This window comes from Echiichthys vipera, assembly GCF_963691815.1.
Source record: "Echiichthys vipera genome assembly, chromosome: 14".
Lineage (NCBI taxonomy): Eukaryota > Metazoa > Chordata > Actinopteri > Perciformes > Trachinidae > Echiichthys > Echiichthys vipera.
The window spans coordinates 12,464,757-12,482,270 of NC_139839.1; the positions used below are offsets into that span (position 1 = coordinate 12,464,757).

The 17,514-nt window shown below is 40.8% G+C and overlaps 1 protein-coding gene across 1 annotated transcript in view; it reads left to right on the plus strand.

The window, feature by feature from the left end:
• Positions 1–3,251: 3,251 nt before the first annotated feature.
• rtn4rl1a (reticulon 4 receptor-like 1a) overlaps positions 3,252–17,514 on the plus strand; it is a gene marked incomplete at its 3' end in the record, with an annotated part of 81,914 nt that continues 67,651 nt past the window's right edge. The window contains exon 1 of the mRNA XM_083927528.1: positions 3,252–3,297. Within this exon, the coding sequence (XP_083783654.1) occupies positions 3,285–3,297 (13 nt within the window). The 5' untranslated portion in view covers positions 3,252–3,284. The remainder of the gene's footprint in view (positions 3,298–17,514) is intronic.

Sequence of the window (17,514 nt, forward strand, 5' to 3'; positions counted from 1 at the left end):
ACACTGATACGTACCCCCCCATACCCATTTTGTGTTTTTGAAAAACAATCTACTTTCTAATCGCTCAGTCGCTTTATTTATGATTTGTAGCTAATATGCAGTTAAAATATGAATGCTGATATGAGAACAGCTCTGAATTCTGAAGCAGAGAAAAACAAAAATAAATGAGTGGGAGAGGTGGAAACAAAGCAGACAGAGGGACAGATAATAGATAATGGATTATAAAACCTTTATTGTCACAATTTAAAACACAATAAAACCACTCATCAACAACAGAGAAACACAAAGTGAGAAAGAGAGAGAGAGAGAGAGAGCGAAAAGACAGGATACAAAAGGACTGGGCGCTACATAAAGACAAACCCAGCAGCAGAGACAGCATGTGTGAGTTCTCCCCTTAAAATTAGATAACAGAAAAACATTTTCTGCTCCACTGTAGCAAATATGTTACACAAAGGGACCGAATTCCTCACAAAAATACATTTTGAATTTAAAGGAAACAACACACAGAGTGAGAGTGACTCAGGTAGCCATTATTCCACTATATCTCACATGGCAAATAGTTGTTTGCCGAAAACGATGCCTGTTCTGATCAAAGTAAAATTGAATGCCTCCTGGAAGAGAAAACCTCCTCAGAGACAAATCAATATGTCAATGCAGGCCACAGCTGAAGAGAAAACCCATTTGAGAAACACATGAAAACTGTAATTACTCTGATTAACACCGTTCTCATGATTCCTCACACGACTGTAATGCCTTTGTTATAATGTTCTGTTCTACATAAACACAAATACACATTCAGGAACATTCAACTCCACCCCGTTTAGTGTTAGCAGTGGATAATTGCTTTGGCAGTGTGATAGTTAAGTCTGTTATTTTAAAACTAGGGATGAAAACTGGAGAAAAATGTGAAAGATATGATCCTGGCCACCCAAATTATAGCCAAAGATAAAGGAAAAGTAAAAACTCAAAGTAAACTGCAATGCTACCAAACAGACAACACACAGTGGCAGGGACAAAATCATCTGGGCACTGGGACTGGGGCAGACAAACCTGGCAACCCAGAGGAAACGGACTGTGTCAGTTCTGTCAGTAATAAGAAGTAAAGTCAAAACAACACTTTCTGCTTCACTGCAGTGTGTATAAAAATATAATAACCAAGTTCTTTGCAGAAATATAAATAAAGAAGAATTCAACACACTCGGGCAAAACAAAATATTATATTTACTTGGGGAAAGAATGCCATAGAAACAACCTTAACAAAAAAAAATAAAAAATAATATAAGACAAGTATGGAGGATCATTTTAACCATGTTATATTATGGTGAATACTATCGAAGTACAGAAGCATGTATTATAAGATGACCATGCAAAATATTGATATGCAAAGTGTGGTGAGAAATAATTATACAGGTCAACAATTATACAAGTCAACAAATGGGCCGACAATCAAACAGACAGAGTCATGTAATGCTATTCAGCTGAGTAGTTTTGTTTTCAGGGTCTGACAATTTCTTGAAGTTTAATACACAGCTTCCATGTGCAGTAGACATGGAATGACGTGGGGACACTTAGTTCAACGCTGTCTGAGCCCCTGTTTACTTAGCTAGTTAATTAAGGTTTTATCAGTTCAATTGAGACAAACATGTTTAAAGAGCAAAGGACAGTGATTCAGCAAAACAGGTTTAGAACAACAAGTTTACAATAACAAGAAAGCAAGGCTTATGAATATTGCAAATCACACAAAGTAGACTAAATAGAAACTAGTTAAATATATAAGATGAAAACTGCTTCACTGAAATGTGAAGTACAAATATAGAGTATCAAGTACCTAAAAACATACAATGAGTAACACAATACTACACAGATCTTGTTTCTAAGTTCACATCATACAATTGTTGAACTATATCTTACATTTTCATATGTATTATCTTTTTTTAATGTTTGCCTTAAATAACGGTATACCGTCTTGTAACGCGGAAACTATTTGTTGTCTTTTTTTACAGTCTAATTCTGAATAAGTATACTTGCACAACATACTTATACTACTTAATTCAATGATTCCAATACAGCAATGGATTGGTGAGATAGAGAGTGAAATGAGTGACAGGACGAAGAAGAAGAAGAAGAAGAAGAAGAAGAAGAAGAAGAAGAAGAAGAAGAAGAAGAAGAAGAAGAAGAAGAAGAAGGGAGTAATTGGATTGTAATTGAGGCTTTGTTAATATTGCTCATGCAACATGCACACCCATAAAGCATATGCTATTGTTGAAATAACATTGAATTGGAGAGGATGACACTGGACATAAGTGGATGAGTGAGAGGGAGGAAAAGAATGATGGAAGGAGGATTTTAATGAGAGAGAGAGAGAGAGAGAGAGAGAGAGAGAGAGAGAGAGAGAGAGAGAGAGAGAGAGAGAGAGAGAGAGAGTGAGAGAGAGAGGGAGAGAGAGAGAGAGAGAGAGAGTGAGAGAGAGAGAGGGAGAGAAGGAGAGGGAGAGAGGGAGAGAGAGAGAGGGAGAGGGAGAGAGAGAGAGAGAGAGAGAGAGAGAGAGAGAGAGAGAGAGAGAGAGAGAGAGAGAGAGATGTGTTCTGGCTTTCATCGGTCACATCTCGCTGTGGGTGGGGGATTGAAGCGGCTGCCTCAGAGCTCTAAAGGAGACAGTAAGCCGATTCACACACACACACACACACACACACGCACACACACACACACACACACCTGACCTGCAACCTGACATGAGAAGGAGGATGAACACATGAAGGAACTTTCCTCTGGTTTCGGGGGTTTTCCAATCTGCTCTTAACAACACATGTATGTTAAATTGGGGCATTAAAAAAGGAAGTCATAATGCGAGTTATTGATTCATAAACACCAGATGGCGGTGAGTTGAAACATCACTACACATCTCAGTGTGTTAGGACGGGACAGGGTGTTTTTCTTCACCTACTTCATAGCAACAGCGGACAAGACAACTTCCTTAGTGCCGCTGGCGGACCTGCTATATTCGTCTTTAATTTTGTCAAACATCATCCGACCACCTCCTCTTCTTCCTCCTCCACCACCACCACCACCACCACCACATCCTCCTCCTCCTCCTCCTCCTCCTTTAACCGTCTCCACTTGATAAACCAACAGCCACCGCGGAGACAAGACTACAGCCTGCCTGCAAGCGGTCAAAAGGGAATCAAAATAACAATTTAACAACCAGCGAGCACAGGATTGGACGCTCACAAGGATGCTACTCCAGCACAGGCACCACTAGACGGTCCAAAACAGCCGCTGCCAACATGTTTAAGCGAGGTAAGGAATTTACTTGTTTTTGTTACTGATGGCGTGGAGCGCGTGTGTGCCGGGCTCGTTCATCGATGTGTCGGGTGTGTGTTTGTGAGTTGGTACAAATTCTAGAGTGGTTTTTTTTATTTCAATTTGGGCTAAATTCAGTGGCAGAAGAGCGGTGCTGCTTTAACAACTTCCAGCCGACCTTTATGTGCTCTGGTGGCCGACTATGGAAAAGGCAATTAAATATTTATCCACTTCATGTAAAAATTATTCTTAAAATAGCGAACCGCTGCCGCACTGCAGTTTGTAGGACTTGCCTGCACGAGGATGGCTGGTGCTGGTGCTGCGTGCGCCAGTGTGCGTGAGAGAAAGAGAGAGGGAAATAGAAAGAGTGCGCGTGGGAATTAGATTGTTAGGAAAAAAAAGTTCACTGTTATTTTTGTTTTGTTTTTTGTTAAAAAAGTTTCACCTCTTCAGGCACTTTGTGCGAGCGCACCTACATGGGTTGAGTGCGAACGCGCTTGTGTGTGGTGGTTACTATAGGCGTGACAGCACGAGACGCCCAGCAGCAGCAGCAATACCAAGAACAGAATCTTTTTTCTTTGGGCGCGTGTTTGCACTAAACGGGAGAAGGTGGCTGCGCCGGTGGGCGAGCAGGAAAGAGAAAAAACAGCACCCGCCCAACACCTTGTTGTTTACTATCACACTCTGACACGCAGCTGTCTTGTGGTGAGAGAAGGTATTAAGTTTTACCACGATGACCTTGCCTGTGTGTGTGTGTGTGTGTGTGTGTGTGCGTGCGCGCGCGTGTGCGTGTGTGTTGATAGGGAGGCTCCAGTCCCACTGTCAGCCTCCTTTTCTCTGCATGCATATGCACCTGTGTGACAAAGATGAGGTCTATTTTAAAATCACTTTTGACAAATTCTAAAAAGCCATAACACCAACTGGTGTTCAATGTTCATTTTTTTTTTTTTAAAGCATGTAAAATATGAAAGAACACAAAGACATTTTAAAGAGAAGTATTTGTGGAGTGTGACTCATCCTCCATCCCCTCACCCACCCCAGAAAAAAGTGGGGCTCCTGTGAAAAGCAGATTGTCAGGGTTCTGCTTGTAGCACGGCTGACTGAACCCTGAGAACATAATAGAAAAACATTATTTAATAGAGACACTGGGAGTCTGTCATTTGTCATATCAATGAAGCTCGGCAGAGAGGGGAAACAACACCCGTACATCCATGCACATCGTTATCTATTAGCTCACTTGGTCGGCCCGAGTCGGGGCACGAGCTGGGCGATCTCCTTGTTAAGGGTGAGACGTAATGGGCATGACAGAGGGGCTGATGAGCATGTGTGTGTATGTATGACAAAGCAAAAGAAAGACAGAGAGAAAGCTGGTTGGCTAGAGGCAGACAAGCTTTAAATTTAATCTGTCTGTAATTTCAGATGGATAGTGCGCACACACACACACACACACACACACACACACACACACACACACACACACACACACACACACACACACACACACACACACACACACACACACACACACAGTGGTGATGGCTGATGCATTGTGCATGTATCTCCTACAAATATGTGGCTGTCAGTAACAATAATAAAATTCAGAGTAATTGTGCAGTCTGCCTGAGATACAGTTATCTATGTCTGTCACCTTTACCCACATTATCTCTGCAGTGGGATAAAACAAGAGAGAGAGAGAGGGAGAGAGAGAGAGAGAAGGAGGATAAGTGTTTTTGTGTAATGAAAACTCCCTCCCACCCCCCACCCTCCTCTCTCTCTCTCTCTCTTGTTCTTTCTCTATCTCTCTGCTTGGCCAGTTCCTGCTGCCAGCTTGAGTCTGAGAGGAGAGAGGCCTGGCAGGCTGATTGGCTACTAGCTGGCTGGTTTGGGAAGCTGCCGAAGCTTTGTTTCCCAGCTTGTTTGAAGCTGGATTTGTTTCCCTTACTTGACTTTGCCTCTCTGTCTCCAACTTTTAAGTTGTCTCTCTCTTTATCTACAGCTTTTCACAGTACCGTACACTGTGAACAAAACACACGCCAAACCTTACAAATTATTAAGGAGAGCTCTTTCATGAAGAAAAGCACATTTAAAGGGCTTTATTATGCTCTGTCACAGTTGGAAAAAGTGCACACACTCAAAGTTGCATTTGGATTTTGAGGGTTTAGCCAGGCCAACAATTACTTTTATTATCAATTAATCTGCAGAAAAGGTTCTCAACCGATAAACCTTTTCTATAAAATGTCACAACGATCCTCACATTTAAGAAACAATTCACGGAAATGATTAATCAATGATCAAAATAACAGAGGTTCATTTAGTCAAATTACTTATCGATTTAGCTCCATTTTCTGCATATTTTTTATCATGTAACAGTTTAAATATATTAGTTTATTAATATGTTACTTATTGATTTACACAAAATCTGGTAATATTATACCAATTAGAGACCAAGCTTTATTCTTGTCACAGCTTTTCCTTTTCAAAGATCTGCAGCTTTTTTCCACATCTAATACACAATTACACTCAGAAAGTGCAGGTAAGCCAATCTCTTCATTTGGAATACACTCATTCAGTGCAAAATGAAAACACTAACCAGCCGAGCTCATAAGCAGTCAGAATGTGTGGATGAATTTAAGAGTTAACGCGACACTGGTGGATCAAACAAATGAATCAACTGCAATTGATCAATACAAAGACCTTTCTCAGGGCTTCGAAAGCATTTCAAGGTTTTCTTTAAAGAATGCACTGCACCATGACTCTTAATCATCTGTGCCATCATTAACATTTCAAACAGGGCTATATAATTGCATTCCATTATGGCACATAATATAATACACAGTAAAAATGATGAGGCAATATGGGGCGCATCCTGAGTCAATATGTTATCCTCTGGATTATTATGTGTTAAGGAATTTCTCGAAATATCTAAGAAGCATAACCTAAGATAAGCTTATGCAAATATTTGCAAAATGGGCTGTGGAAAGGAAATACATACAGTGATATGAAAACATTGTTGGTTGAAAGCAGTTTGGTATTAAAGAGTTGTAGAGAGTTGTATAAAAGGAGACTTGGTATTAAAAAGAAAGGTTTTTAAAAAATCAAAAAGGATTGCTTGTACTCAAACTTGTTTTCTATAATATAATGTGTTGGTATATGTACACTGCAATTTTGATTATATTTACATTTTGGCAAACTGAACATTAAAGGTACACGGAATAATCTTTTAGAGAGTTCCCGTTTGCAGTATACCGATGGATATTCATTAAACTATCACTGGAGTACTTTGATATTGAAGAAAACTTAAAAATGTGATGATTCTCAGGCAAGGGAGTTATAATGAGCGTCTTTTTTCTATGCAATGAACACAGGAGATAATGATTTCCATGGGAATCTAATATGAGTCTCATGTCTGTGTTCAGATTTGATTGAGTTATGACAGCATCTTTGCCGTCTCTCCCTTGATGCAACTCCTTCAGCCTCTGATCTAAAAATACATCATATAAACTACAGTAATTGCATAAGAGCGTGTACTGTGGCGTTTTGATGGCGTTTGTGTGTCGCACGAAGACACACAACCCAAATTACATGGAAGACAGCATGATTTTAGAGTTTTGTATTAGCAGTGCGAGTTTGACCGGATCATTTTGGGGGAATAATGTGAATAAAATGTGTGTTCTCTCCGACTTCTTGAGTTGGGAACTTGAACTTCTAAAAAAGGCAGGACACTGTCTCTTTTTCTACTTATCATTACTTCATAATATAATTTTATCCTCTCGCTTTCACACTCGGTCCCGCCAATAAGAATGCTGTAATCCACGAAAATGTGCAATATCTGAAGAATGTTCTGTGATATTACCTTCAGCCGTGATAATATATAGCTAACTTCAGCTAACTCAGGACTGAAATCCACTGATCAATATCAATATATGATGGTAAAATTGCAAGTCACTGTTCATTTAGACTATAGCCTCAACCTCGCTCGAGGGCCAGTGGCTTTCTCAGCGCCCATATGTGAATAAAAGTCTGGCCTGGTTATAAAACTTCAGCAGTAATATGGAGTTCCTGATTGACTTAAAACAAATGAGAACTTTGTCCTGATTCAACCCTCTCATGTTCATATACCGTATACAGACTGTATTTTCATGTGGAAACGTTGACCTGTATATACATGATTCATGCTGATTGCGTCATCTTCAAACCCACTTTTTCACAGCATTGCGACAACGACACATCCCTTCTTTGTCTCTGAGCTGACAGTTGCGATGGCAAATTAAGCATTTTGCCTTCAGGCCGCTGTCAGGTCTACAGTCAAAACAATTAGAAGCTGCTGTTGCCATTTTGTGTTGCTGTGTGTTTACTTGCATCTGCGGCAGCCTTGGTAGATGATAATAACATATGGATTTGTGACAAAATGTTTATACGGGTCGTGAAGCACCAAATGGCGGGGTAATTGAGTGCCGAGATTGATCCAAATCTGCTCTTGCAGTTCCGACATCCTGAGGAGGTGGCCAGATTTTACAGATTAGGCAGAGGAACACCATATAGGGAATGTTGCACTTTGTGTGGATTCTGTGGATAGATCAAATTAGAGAACTAAATCACCTTGGGATTTGATGACTGGCATGGAATTCATATGATAATCAATTACATCTCTGATGCAAGTCACAGCAGAGAACAGGATGAAACGCATCACCACACACACCGCTACACACACAGCGAGCATTCGTGTGATGGCTGTGCATATCAATGACCTCTTTGCAACTGCTCCTCCTGCCTGATCTCAAGGTCACTCACAGACTCCTTCTTTCTTCTGCGCTCAGTATGGTCTGTCTGCTAAAATCTATTTTATCATTAAGTTGTACAACAATTTTATGGAACGTGCGTAGCGTTCACAATTGAGACGCCATGTTTAAGTCTGTTAAAATAATTACAGGGACTGATGTTTTACGGCTCCGAGCTTCTAAACTGGCGAACCTTAACAAACACAATGAACAAACAAATAAATGCATAAAATGAAACACTTAATAAGCAGGAGTTGTTTCGATGCTAAATAAACAACCAAGTGCTACAAATGATGCTGTGCAGAGCATGAAATGACATTTCCCAAAGGCCCGGTGGTGTTATATTCCAACTTTATTGCAAAACAAAGCTCTATCCCACATGTATCGTTATGTACAAACATACTGCTTTGTACATTCAATATTTTTTTACTAGGTCATTGTGCAATTTGATAGAGCCGGCCAAAGCAAAGGAAACATTACTCTGCACTATTTTACATTGTTCAAACCAAAAGAAAGTGGGAAAAACCAAAAGGCTAACACAGCAAAATTAAAAATAATTTATAATATACTTGTGTAATTGCCACTGCAGTTTTCGCTGACTAGTTGGTAAATATGGTCTTAATTTGCTTATGAATCGTTGTGGTTAACCTTGACAGCCGGGAATTGTGTGCACAATCAAATGAGACATCAGTCCCTATAGGAGCCCTGTTGAGGCCTCTGATTGCAGGTTCACTTAGCAACAGCTAGGGCTAGGTCTGCATCTACTTTGTGTGTGATACAAAGATACAGAGAGTAAGATGCAAGGGTGCATCCGCAGAGAGAAAGGTGAGAAAGTGAGGAAGTTAGCAGGCACTCAGATAAGATCAGGCGATCCGAGGAAAACGCAAGGCCACCCTGTGTTTAGGCTGCGGGGGTGTAAGCCCCAGGGGGGCGCTGAAGGAGATACAGCGGCCTGCGGCAAAAAGCTGACACGGATTGAACTTTTGGAGAAACACAAACTTGACGTCACGACTGAGGTGACCGATTATTTAACTGGTGATCAGACTTGTCAGTGCGTTTTGCATCTACACTAGGGGGTTAAAGAACACAACAGGTGTCTGAGGCTGTGTGAATGTGGCCTTAGGATGAAAGGGAGACATATGTTTGTGATCAGATAGCAAAAACACAGCGATCATGTGGATTTTGTAAGGCAAAAGAACAGCAAATGGCGAAAATCAAGACCAGAGATGTATTAGCTTGGACCTATGACGTGGTGGATCTTTAACTGAAGGTAACACATGAGTACAGGGGGATAAAGGTGGCAGGAAACACAGATTGGGATTCATTGCACAGCAAATAAGGTTCATATCAGAGCCGTATCTGGAGCATTATCCATTGCCGGAGGAAGCCAATGCAAAGGGAAAGGAGCACCCACACATGAAATCACAAAAGGTACTGATGAGACTGACTAATATAAGGTTTCCAAACTAAAACAGGGGCAGCAGCATTTCCAAACGTCTCTGTTTTGGGGGCTCAGAAACACCTTAGAAATGGTAGAAATGTAGTGTGGATGCCAGGCGTATGTGTCGCAAAAGATATGTGTTTTAAAATGAAAACGTAGTAGTGTGGATGTGTGTGTGTATGTGTGTGTGTGTGTGTGTGTGTGTGTGTGTGTGTGTGTGTGTGTGTGTGTGTGTGTGTGTGTGTGTGCGTGCGTTCATGTGTGTGTGTGTGTGTGTGTGTGCGCGTGCTTGCGTGTGTGTGTGTGCGCCTTAGGAATCGTTAGTGTAAATGTCAGAGCTGAAGGACTGGGGGAGTTATACTGTATACCAAGCAGATGCTGATGCAGACATGCAGAAAGAGAGGAATGGCAGAGAGAAAGCGTGAGACAGAAAGATGGACACAGGAAGAAAATGAGTGATTATGTGGAAACGGACTTCACCTGGTGGACGAAGGAATGAAGAGAGAGCCAGTGGCGAGTGAAAACTGAGCTGACGGAGGCTGATTGTGTGTGTGTGTGTGTGTGTGTTTCAGGCTGATTTTCCCTTTTCTTCCTGCTCGTACCAGGAACTTTGATATTTTCCTGTCACTAGAGGTAGAGACAGTTGGACAAACCAATGGCTTGCAGCAACGCCCTTATTTGCTGACTGAAGTGCACAAGCCTAGAGAAAGTAAATAAGAGGTATTTAAAACTAAATTGTAATAAATATAGGGCACTACTAAGGTGCTTTTTCACATTCACCCATCCACACTGACATTCACACTGATGGCAAAGGCTACCTGGCCATCATATCATTCAGAACACATTCACACACCCATCTGTAGCATGGGGAGCAATCGGGATTCAGTGTCCATTCCACAAGGACACCTCAACATGCGAACCAGAGGAGCTAGGGATCGAACCGACAATCTTTCGCTCTACCTCAGAGCCACATGAGGGAAAGGCTTCATTAGGTAAAAGTGCCGGCGTGATGTGATGTGCAGCAGCACAGTCAGCAAGGTAGTGGTGGGGGAGGGAGTGGGGTGCAGTGAGTTCCAGTAGTGGTTGACATGACGGGAGGGCAGTGGCATTGCTGACATTTTGAGCCATAAACCTAAAATGTCAGTGAAAGGAGGAGACAGATATCAATCTCATGTTTGTAAATAAAGTACAGAGCAAGAGTATCTTAGCTTACGATTAAAGCTGGAGGCGAGGGGAAAACATCTAGCTTGGCTCTGTCCAAAGTTAAAAATACGACTAAATAAGTCTATAGCTTCCTAAATAACATGCAGTACCCTGTTTGTTACACATGTAAAGTGTGACTGTATGAGAAGATGTGTTTTTCAGCTATTTCACATAACAGCAGTTCATCCATTTGGTTATTATGCATGTTGCCCGATTGGTGAGCACATCCTCTTCAACCTCTCTGTAATGACACGTCTTCAGACGAGACTCCTATCTTTTGTTTTCGAAGAAATAGATCCAACATGTACCACCCCCTAAAACCACAAGGTGCTTTTTTTTTACATTTCTCATTTTTGCATGAAGGGCAAAGCTAGCCTTATTCTTTCCAATCAGATGGATATTGATATTTTCTCCTCATTCTCAAAAAAATGTCTACTAACTGACACTAGGCTTAAAGTCCCGCATTTGTTCATTGCTGCTGATACATTATTCAAAAAGTAACACACCACATGGCACATACTGACAAAAAAAAGAAGCTCCTTTGTGTCTAACTCCCTTGCAGGATATATCTCCTCTATCCCCCCTCTCCTATCAAATCTCCTCTCCTCCCATGTCTTCTCCTCTGTAGCTGGTTCGCTCTGTACCTGTTGAATAATTGATAGCTGTTTTGGTTTCCGATAAGGCGTTTGGGGTCCACAGCTCTCAGCAGTATAGGCTTGCTGCTTTCCTCACGGCAGATCACACAGTTGAGTCCATCCTTTCACTCCCTCTCTCTTCGCCTTCTTCACTCTTCACTCCCCGCCCCCCACTCCCGGTTTTATCTCATCCTCAACTATTCCACATTATTCTGATATTCAACACTCACATTCTCTGTAACATGCATGCACTGTATTGTAGCCGACAGCCAACTGCTTCAGGTTTTTTTCTAGATACGCTCTTGATATCCATCTTCTCCAGATTACAAAAACACTCTGCAAACATGGTTAAATCATTTTTTTCTGGATATTACCATGGAAACAGAACTTGTAGAATAATAAGTAAATATGATGAGGTACTTAATATGCGTCCATAAGCTGTCTCATGCTGCAGCAGCCCTGCTAACAGCAGAGTTTTGTTGCACAGGATCTCAGTCAGGATCTGAGCTTCACCCAGGTGTTTACAAGGGGCAGACACAATAATGGGAACACTCTGTGTGAACAAATTTCAACTCTGGAAGTGGATTAGTCATCACTGCAAAGACTTCTCAAATGGGGGTCATATAGGCGGCATGCCAGCGATCGCTGCTGGTTAGTTTCAACTAGGCAGTATCATGAGACTGTCCTCAAGGGAAAACAGCCGTTTGCCTTAGGGCGCGTTTCAGTTTCTCTTAAGGCCTTCAAACTCATGGATCTATTACTTACTGGATCATATTTCAATGTCTCACTGGCACTGAAACAATATGGTCCTACCATTGCAGGCCCTTTCTTTTTTTTTAAGCTGTCTTCAATTTAAGGCCTATGTTTATGCTTATCTGACAAGACTCTAGTGGCCATACGAATTGTGACTGTTGTCTATCCGAAAAAAAAAGGCTGAAGCAGCATGCCAGTACAACACCTTATCCGGCTGTTAAGTTGTGACGTAACGCCCTTTCAAAATATGATTCCTGGGTCCAAGCCTTTTATTTCTACAACGCCGCAGTGCCATGTTACCCGTTGTTTGAACAGATCTGAGTTTTTAAAAAACAACGTAATTGTCATTTTACCTCTTTCTCATCATTTAAAAAGGTGTTTAACAGACGAAAGAGGTGATGTAATGGTTCACATGTTTGACCTTTGTGTCTGTTTTGTTTCAACGGAGCATTTGGACCCAGAAATCTTATTTTGAAAGGGTGTTACGTCAGACTTAACAGCCGGATAGGAAGGAGGTCGGGGCAGATGGTTGGGTCAACAAAGTGTGTGACTTTGGCACAGGAGACTGCTTATCATTTCCCAACAACAGATGATGATGGTTTATTGTATTCGTGGTTGCGATTCGTTCTTCTTTCAACTATGGCAATGCTTAACAAAGTTGTTTTTCTTCCTAACCGTAACTTAAAGCAGCAGTGTGTTTGACTCTTTGGCAAAGCAATGAGGTTGCAGATTGCGACCAACTGAAAACCCCTACCCTCACCCTCCCTTTCCAATTTAGAGAACCTACAGTGATCTTCAGGTAGTGTAAAAACATGAAAGGCCCTTTCTAGATTTCTAGATTAAAAACACAATGATTCTTAGTTTCAGGTGATTATACACTAATGGAAACTTAATTATTAATGTTACATTCCATTTCTGCCAATATATCTCCCTAAACCCTACACACTGGTCCTTTAACTGTGGTGGTTGCGGATGTTTTGATTTAAGACTGTTTTCATTGATATATTCGATCGTCTAGCAGTGTTATTTTTGACAGTTGAAACTGCAGTTTGGACAGCAGATGACTTTGCCTCCATGGAGCCCTGTTGTCCTGATTTCACATTTAAAAATGTTAAATTCTGATCCCTGGAGCTTTTTTATATTTAACAAATTAACTTTTATGATCGTGTTTGTAATTAAGTCACTTTGTAGTGACAAGTCATTTTTCATTCATTATTTATGTTGTTTTGTCTTCCCTCCTGGAACAAATCGCATATGAAGCACTTGTGTACCCCAAAATTTAATGGTGTAATAATATGCATGTACAAGTGTCCTTCTTTATTTGTTCTCTGGGCCTCTAAGGCTCTCTCTCTCCCTTTCTGCTACCTCTGTGCAGTAAAGTGTTTAGAGCCCTGTATTGGCTGTTACCCAGCATGTGGGGAATTGAAGGAGATGGGTTAAAGAGGGAGAAGAGTTCATCAAACCCAGGACAACAAGTCAATTCCTCCTGATACACACATCAATCCCCTTGTGTCCTGCACTGTTACACACATAGGCACACACAAAAACATGTTTGTGCACAAACATAATCACCTAAACACCACGTGCAAGTGCAGACTAACTCACAAGCTCTTTTTTTTCTCCTACATTTTCTCCCTCCCTCTCTGTGCTGCAGTATAGACAGACAGGAGCGCCAGCAGTAGCAGGTCTTACATAACTGCATCACTGCATTAACGAGTCCATCTGCCTCTGACTGGTGCTTACAATTAGAGACAGAGCTCTGTTAATACACATTTAATACAAGTCCACAAGATATAAGTCCACCTGAACTGTCCCTTTAAGTAGACTCAGGCTGACCAGGTGAAAACAGACTAAAGCTTCCCAATTGTTTTATTAGTTTTATTGCCAGTTTTAACTTTAAAGTTACAATCAAAGCAAAAAGCTATTGACATAAACATTCAGTTGGCCGTCTATTAGGTACACACAACTATTGCAGTCCAAAAACAACAGTCCTGCACTACCTTCTTGTAAAAGAAGTTCTAGTATTTAATGTGCCCTCATTGAGTCATGAAGACAATATTAGAAACACCTCCTAGTATAACCCAAAACAATTCAACTGCACCCTCCAAAACAATTACAACAAAAATGAACACTATAACCGTCAAGTAATATAAGGGAGGGTGCCATCCCCCTTGTTAGCAAAATGACCAAAATGCGTGCTCCTTGTTAACCTGCCATCCCCAGTCTCCTTCCCCTTTGGTAGCAGAGACAGTGCAGGGCCAGGCAGCTTGTTTAGTTGAAGATGTTAGTCTAGTTTTCCATTAATCCTTTATTTAACTGGTGTTTGTACAAGTTAGAATCTATGGTCCCAACCATGACTCTGATATGTCAGTAGCCTAACTGTGTGTATTGATAAATCTATGGCGCTTTCTGTGGTGCTGAAGTAGCAAACAGCTTTGTAATTGCAACTTTTTCTCTCTCTCTTCTGTCAGTTTCATCTGGATCTATAATAGTCTCTTAACCGAAAAGGCTAGTTGCAAACAAAATGAACCAGGTCCATTCCCCGCTCAAAATGAACAAATCGCCTACTGACTAAACTGTGTTTAGCAAATGACTGTAGCTCGTCTTTCATCTTGTTCGTTTGCGTTGCTACTTTTCTGCTCCTCTGTCTAGTAATAAAACAATCAGTGGATCAATCAATTAACAGAAAATAAGTCAACAACCAGTTTGATAATTGAATAATTAAAAATAGGAATGTTTAGGCTGATATCAATTTTAGAGGGTTTAAAATCACCAAATACCAATATGGCAGCGAATGTAGTGAATTTCTGAGGCGGAAAGAACACTGAGAAGAATGAAGAATAAAAATCAAATGAAGCTAAATAATTCTGTTCAGTCAATTGCTGATCATTTGAATGAAGAATAAACCAGCAAAAATATGACACCATTTCTAAATTACCCTGAGCACATTGTTCTGCATTATACGATCTATAAAAAAAGGTTATCGTATTAGGGCATATCAGAAAACATATACTTCCACAGCAACAGACAGCGATAGTTACTGATATTTTGCAATAAGTCAATATCAGCCGATAATATCTGGCTCTATAGTTGTATAAAAGTATTGTCTGGTTTGTTGGTGTTTTGTTTTTACAGTTTTTTGATGTTTTATCAGCGAGATAACTAATTTATGATAAAAATTATAACTTGCGGCCGTACCCCTGTCGCTTGTATACCATTCATTTGTTCCTTTCCGGGGATTTGAATTGTACTGCAGACTCCTTCAATTCCAACACACACACACACACACACACACACACGCACACGCACACGCACACGCACACGCACACGCACACGCACACACACACACACACACACACACACACACACACACACACACACACACACACACACACACACACAGATTTGCCAGGACCCACTAGTGGGTTTAATGGAGCTCATCCTGTTCCATTTTTACTGAAGCTAAATCCATGTCCTGACTAAATTCTTAAATTAGCCCGAGAACAAATAGAGAAAAGCCAAAAATGACTTCACATCCCAAAGCCCACGCATAGGTGCACCGACACACCACACAAAAACAATGACGCATGAAATGACTGAAATTAGAAGAAGCTCCTATTTTGTAGCAGTGCGTGTTTGACGGTCGGAAGTAAAGATGGAGTGATGTGAGAGCTCAGGAGATGAGGGACTTGTGAGAAAGTGTTGTTTGTCTGCTGCCAGAGCTTATTTGTGTCTTCAGCCTGAGTCTCATTATAACACGGAGGCACTTGTGTGTGCGTGTGAGCACAGTGTGTGTGCATGTGTATTTGTGTGTCACACTTAGCCTTACATAACAGTCTGATGCTAAGCTTGGGACACTATACAGATGAATCCAACAACACACTTTTATTGGATATGATGTGGAGTTTTTCTGAAACTCAAGTAGAAAAAGTAAGGAACTTTTTTAGAGCTGGAAAAGTCATAAATGTGTACTCAAGTAAATCAGCGTTGTAATTATACATCATTGCAGTCATTTTCATCACATTGCATATATATTTTAAACACCGGAGCTGATGCTCTTTTCCAGAATGAGTGAGTCAGAATACTTTGGATGGGCTTTTATATATGATTTTTAAGCTTTTGCTTATTGCCATATTGGATTTGAGCCTGGGAAATTTTGTAGCTGGATTATAAATTACAATAGATGAAGTACACTATACAGTATGTTGTTTATATATCCCATTAAAATGGGAGAAATATATATCTATAACCTATTGGGAACACATTCCAAACACTAAACCAACACCAAGTTCAGCTGATTAGAAATGATTTGTTCTCAACGTATTGCCTGCAATAATCTATAGTAAGTTTTCCCTTTATAGAATAGAATAGCATAGAAATATAATATAAATACTTAATTGATCCCAAGCTGGGAAATTGCAGTAGCAAGCTTTGGTTTATGTCAGTAATCATTCAAGTTTTGCAACAAGGCTGGGAATAAAACATCCCATTTATGGCATGTTAACAATTGTACAGTGCATTTGCCTTTTGAATTATGGAGAGATTTTCACAGGTTGATATCATAAGAATGGACCAGAACATTCACCCAGGGCTACAGTATGTGCTGAGAGACAACATTAAATATAGTTTCATAAAAGTGTCATGGTGGTATAGCCATTGTTGATAGAGAGTAGGGTGCGCTGCTGACATGTTAGTGGTGTTTATACGCGACGTGTCCCAGCAGCATCTATGTCGGCGGGTGCCAGCACCATTAATGTTGAGGGTTAAGGTCTGTTAGAGGATGATTACTACAACGCAGAGACAAATGTGTGGTGGCTCACAGTTCAAATAAGTGTTACAGCAGTGAGAGGGAGGAAGGGTGAAGACATTCACAGTGCACCCTCCGAACTCCTCTCCTCCTTCAACCAATACTGCATTAATCTTCTTAAGCTGTCAGCATGACCTAAAACTGATGATGCACAAGTGCGCAAAGAAGAGGGAGAAACTCCCGCCAAGAAGACAACAGCTTATGACTAATAGTGAGTTTAGTGCAGCTCACCAAGCTCATAACTGAGTTGAAGCACCATCACCATGGCACAATTCAATTACTACTTTGAGAAAGGTGCTTACCTCAGATGTTTCTGCTCACTCATAAGTCAGTCCAACACTCGGCCTGGTATGTGACCTCCCTGTGAACTGGGGTTGGCTGGAGAAGACCTACTTTTTGAGGCAATTTTTTCCAGATTTGCAATTTAAAAGATGGCACCGCTAGCTTAAAAGCCAAGATTGTATTTTTATATAAAAAATCAATCAAAATCTATTCATGTCTTCCTGTGTAACACAACAAAGTATGTAATTTCATAAACTGGTATGGCAGGTGAGCAGTGGTGCTTGGAGGGGAGCGAGCCGGACGCTTCATTTTCAT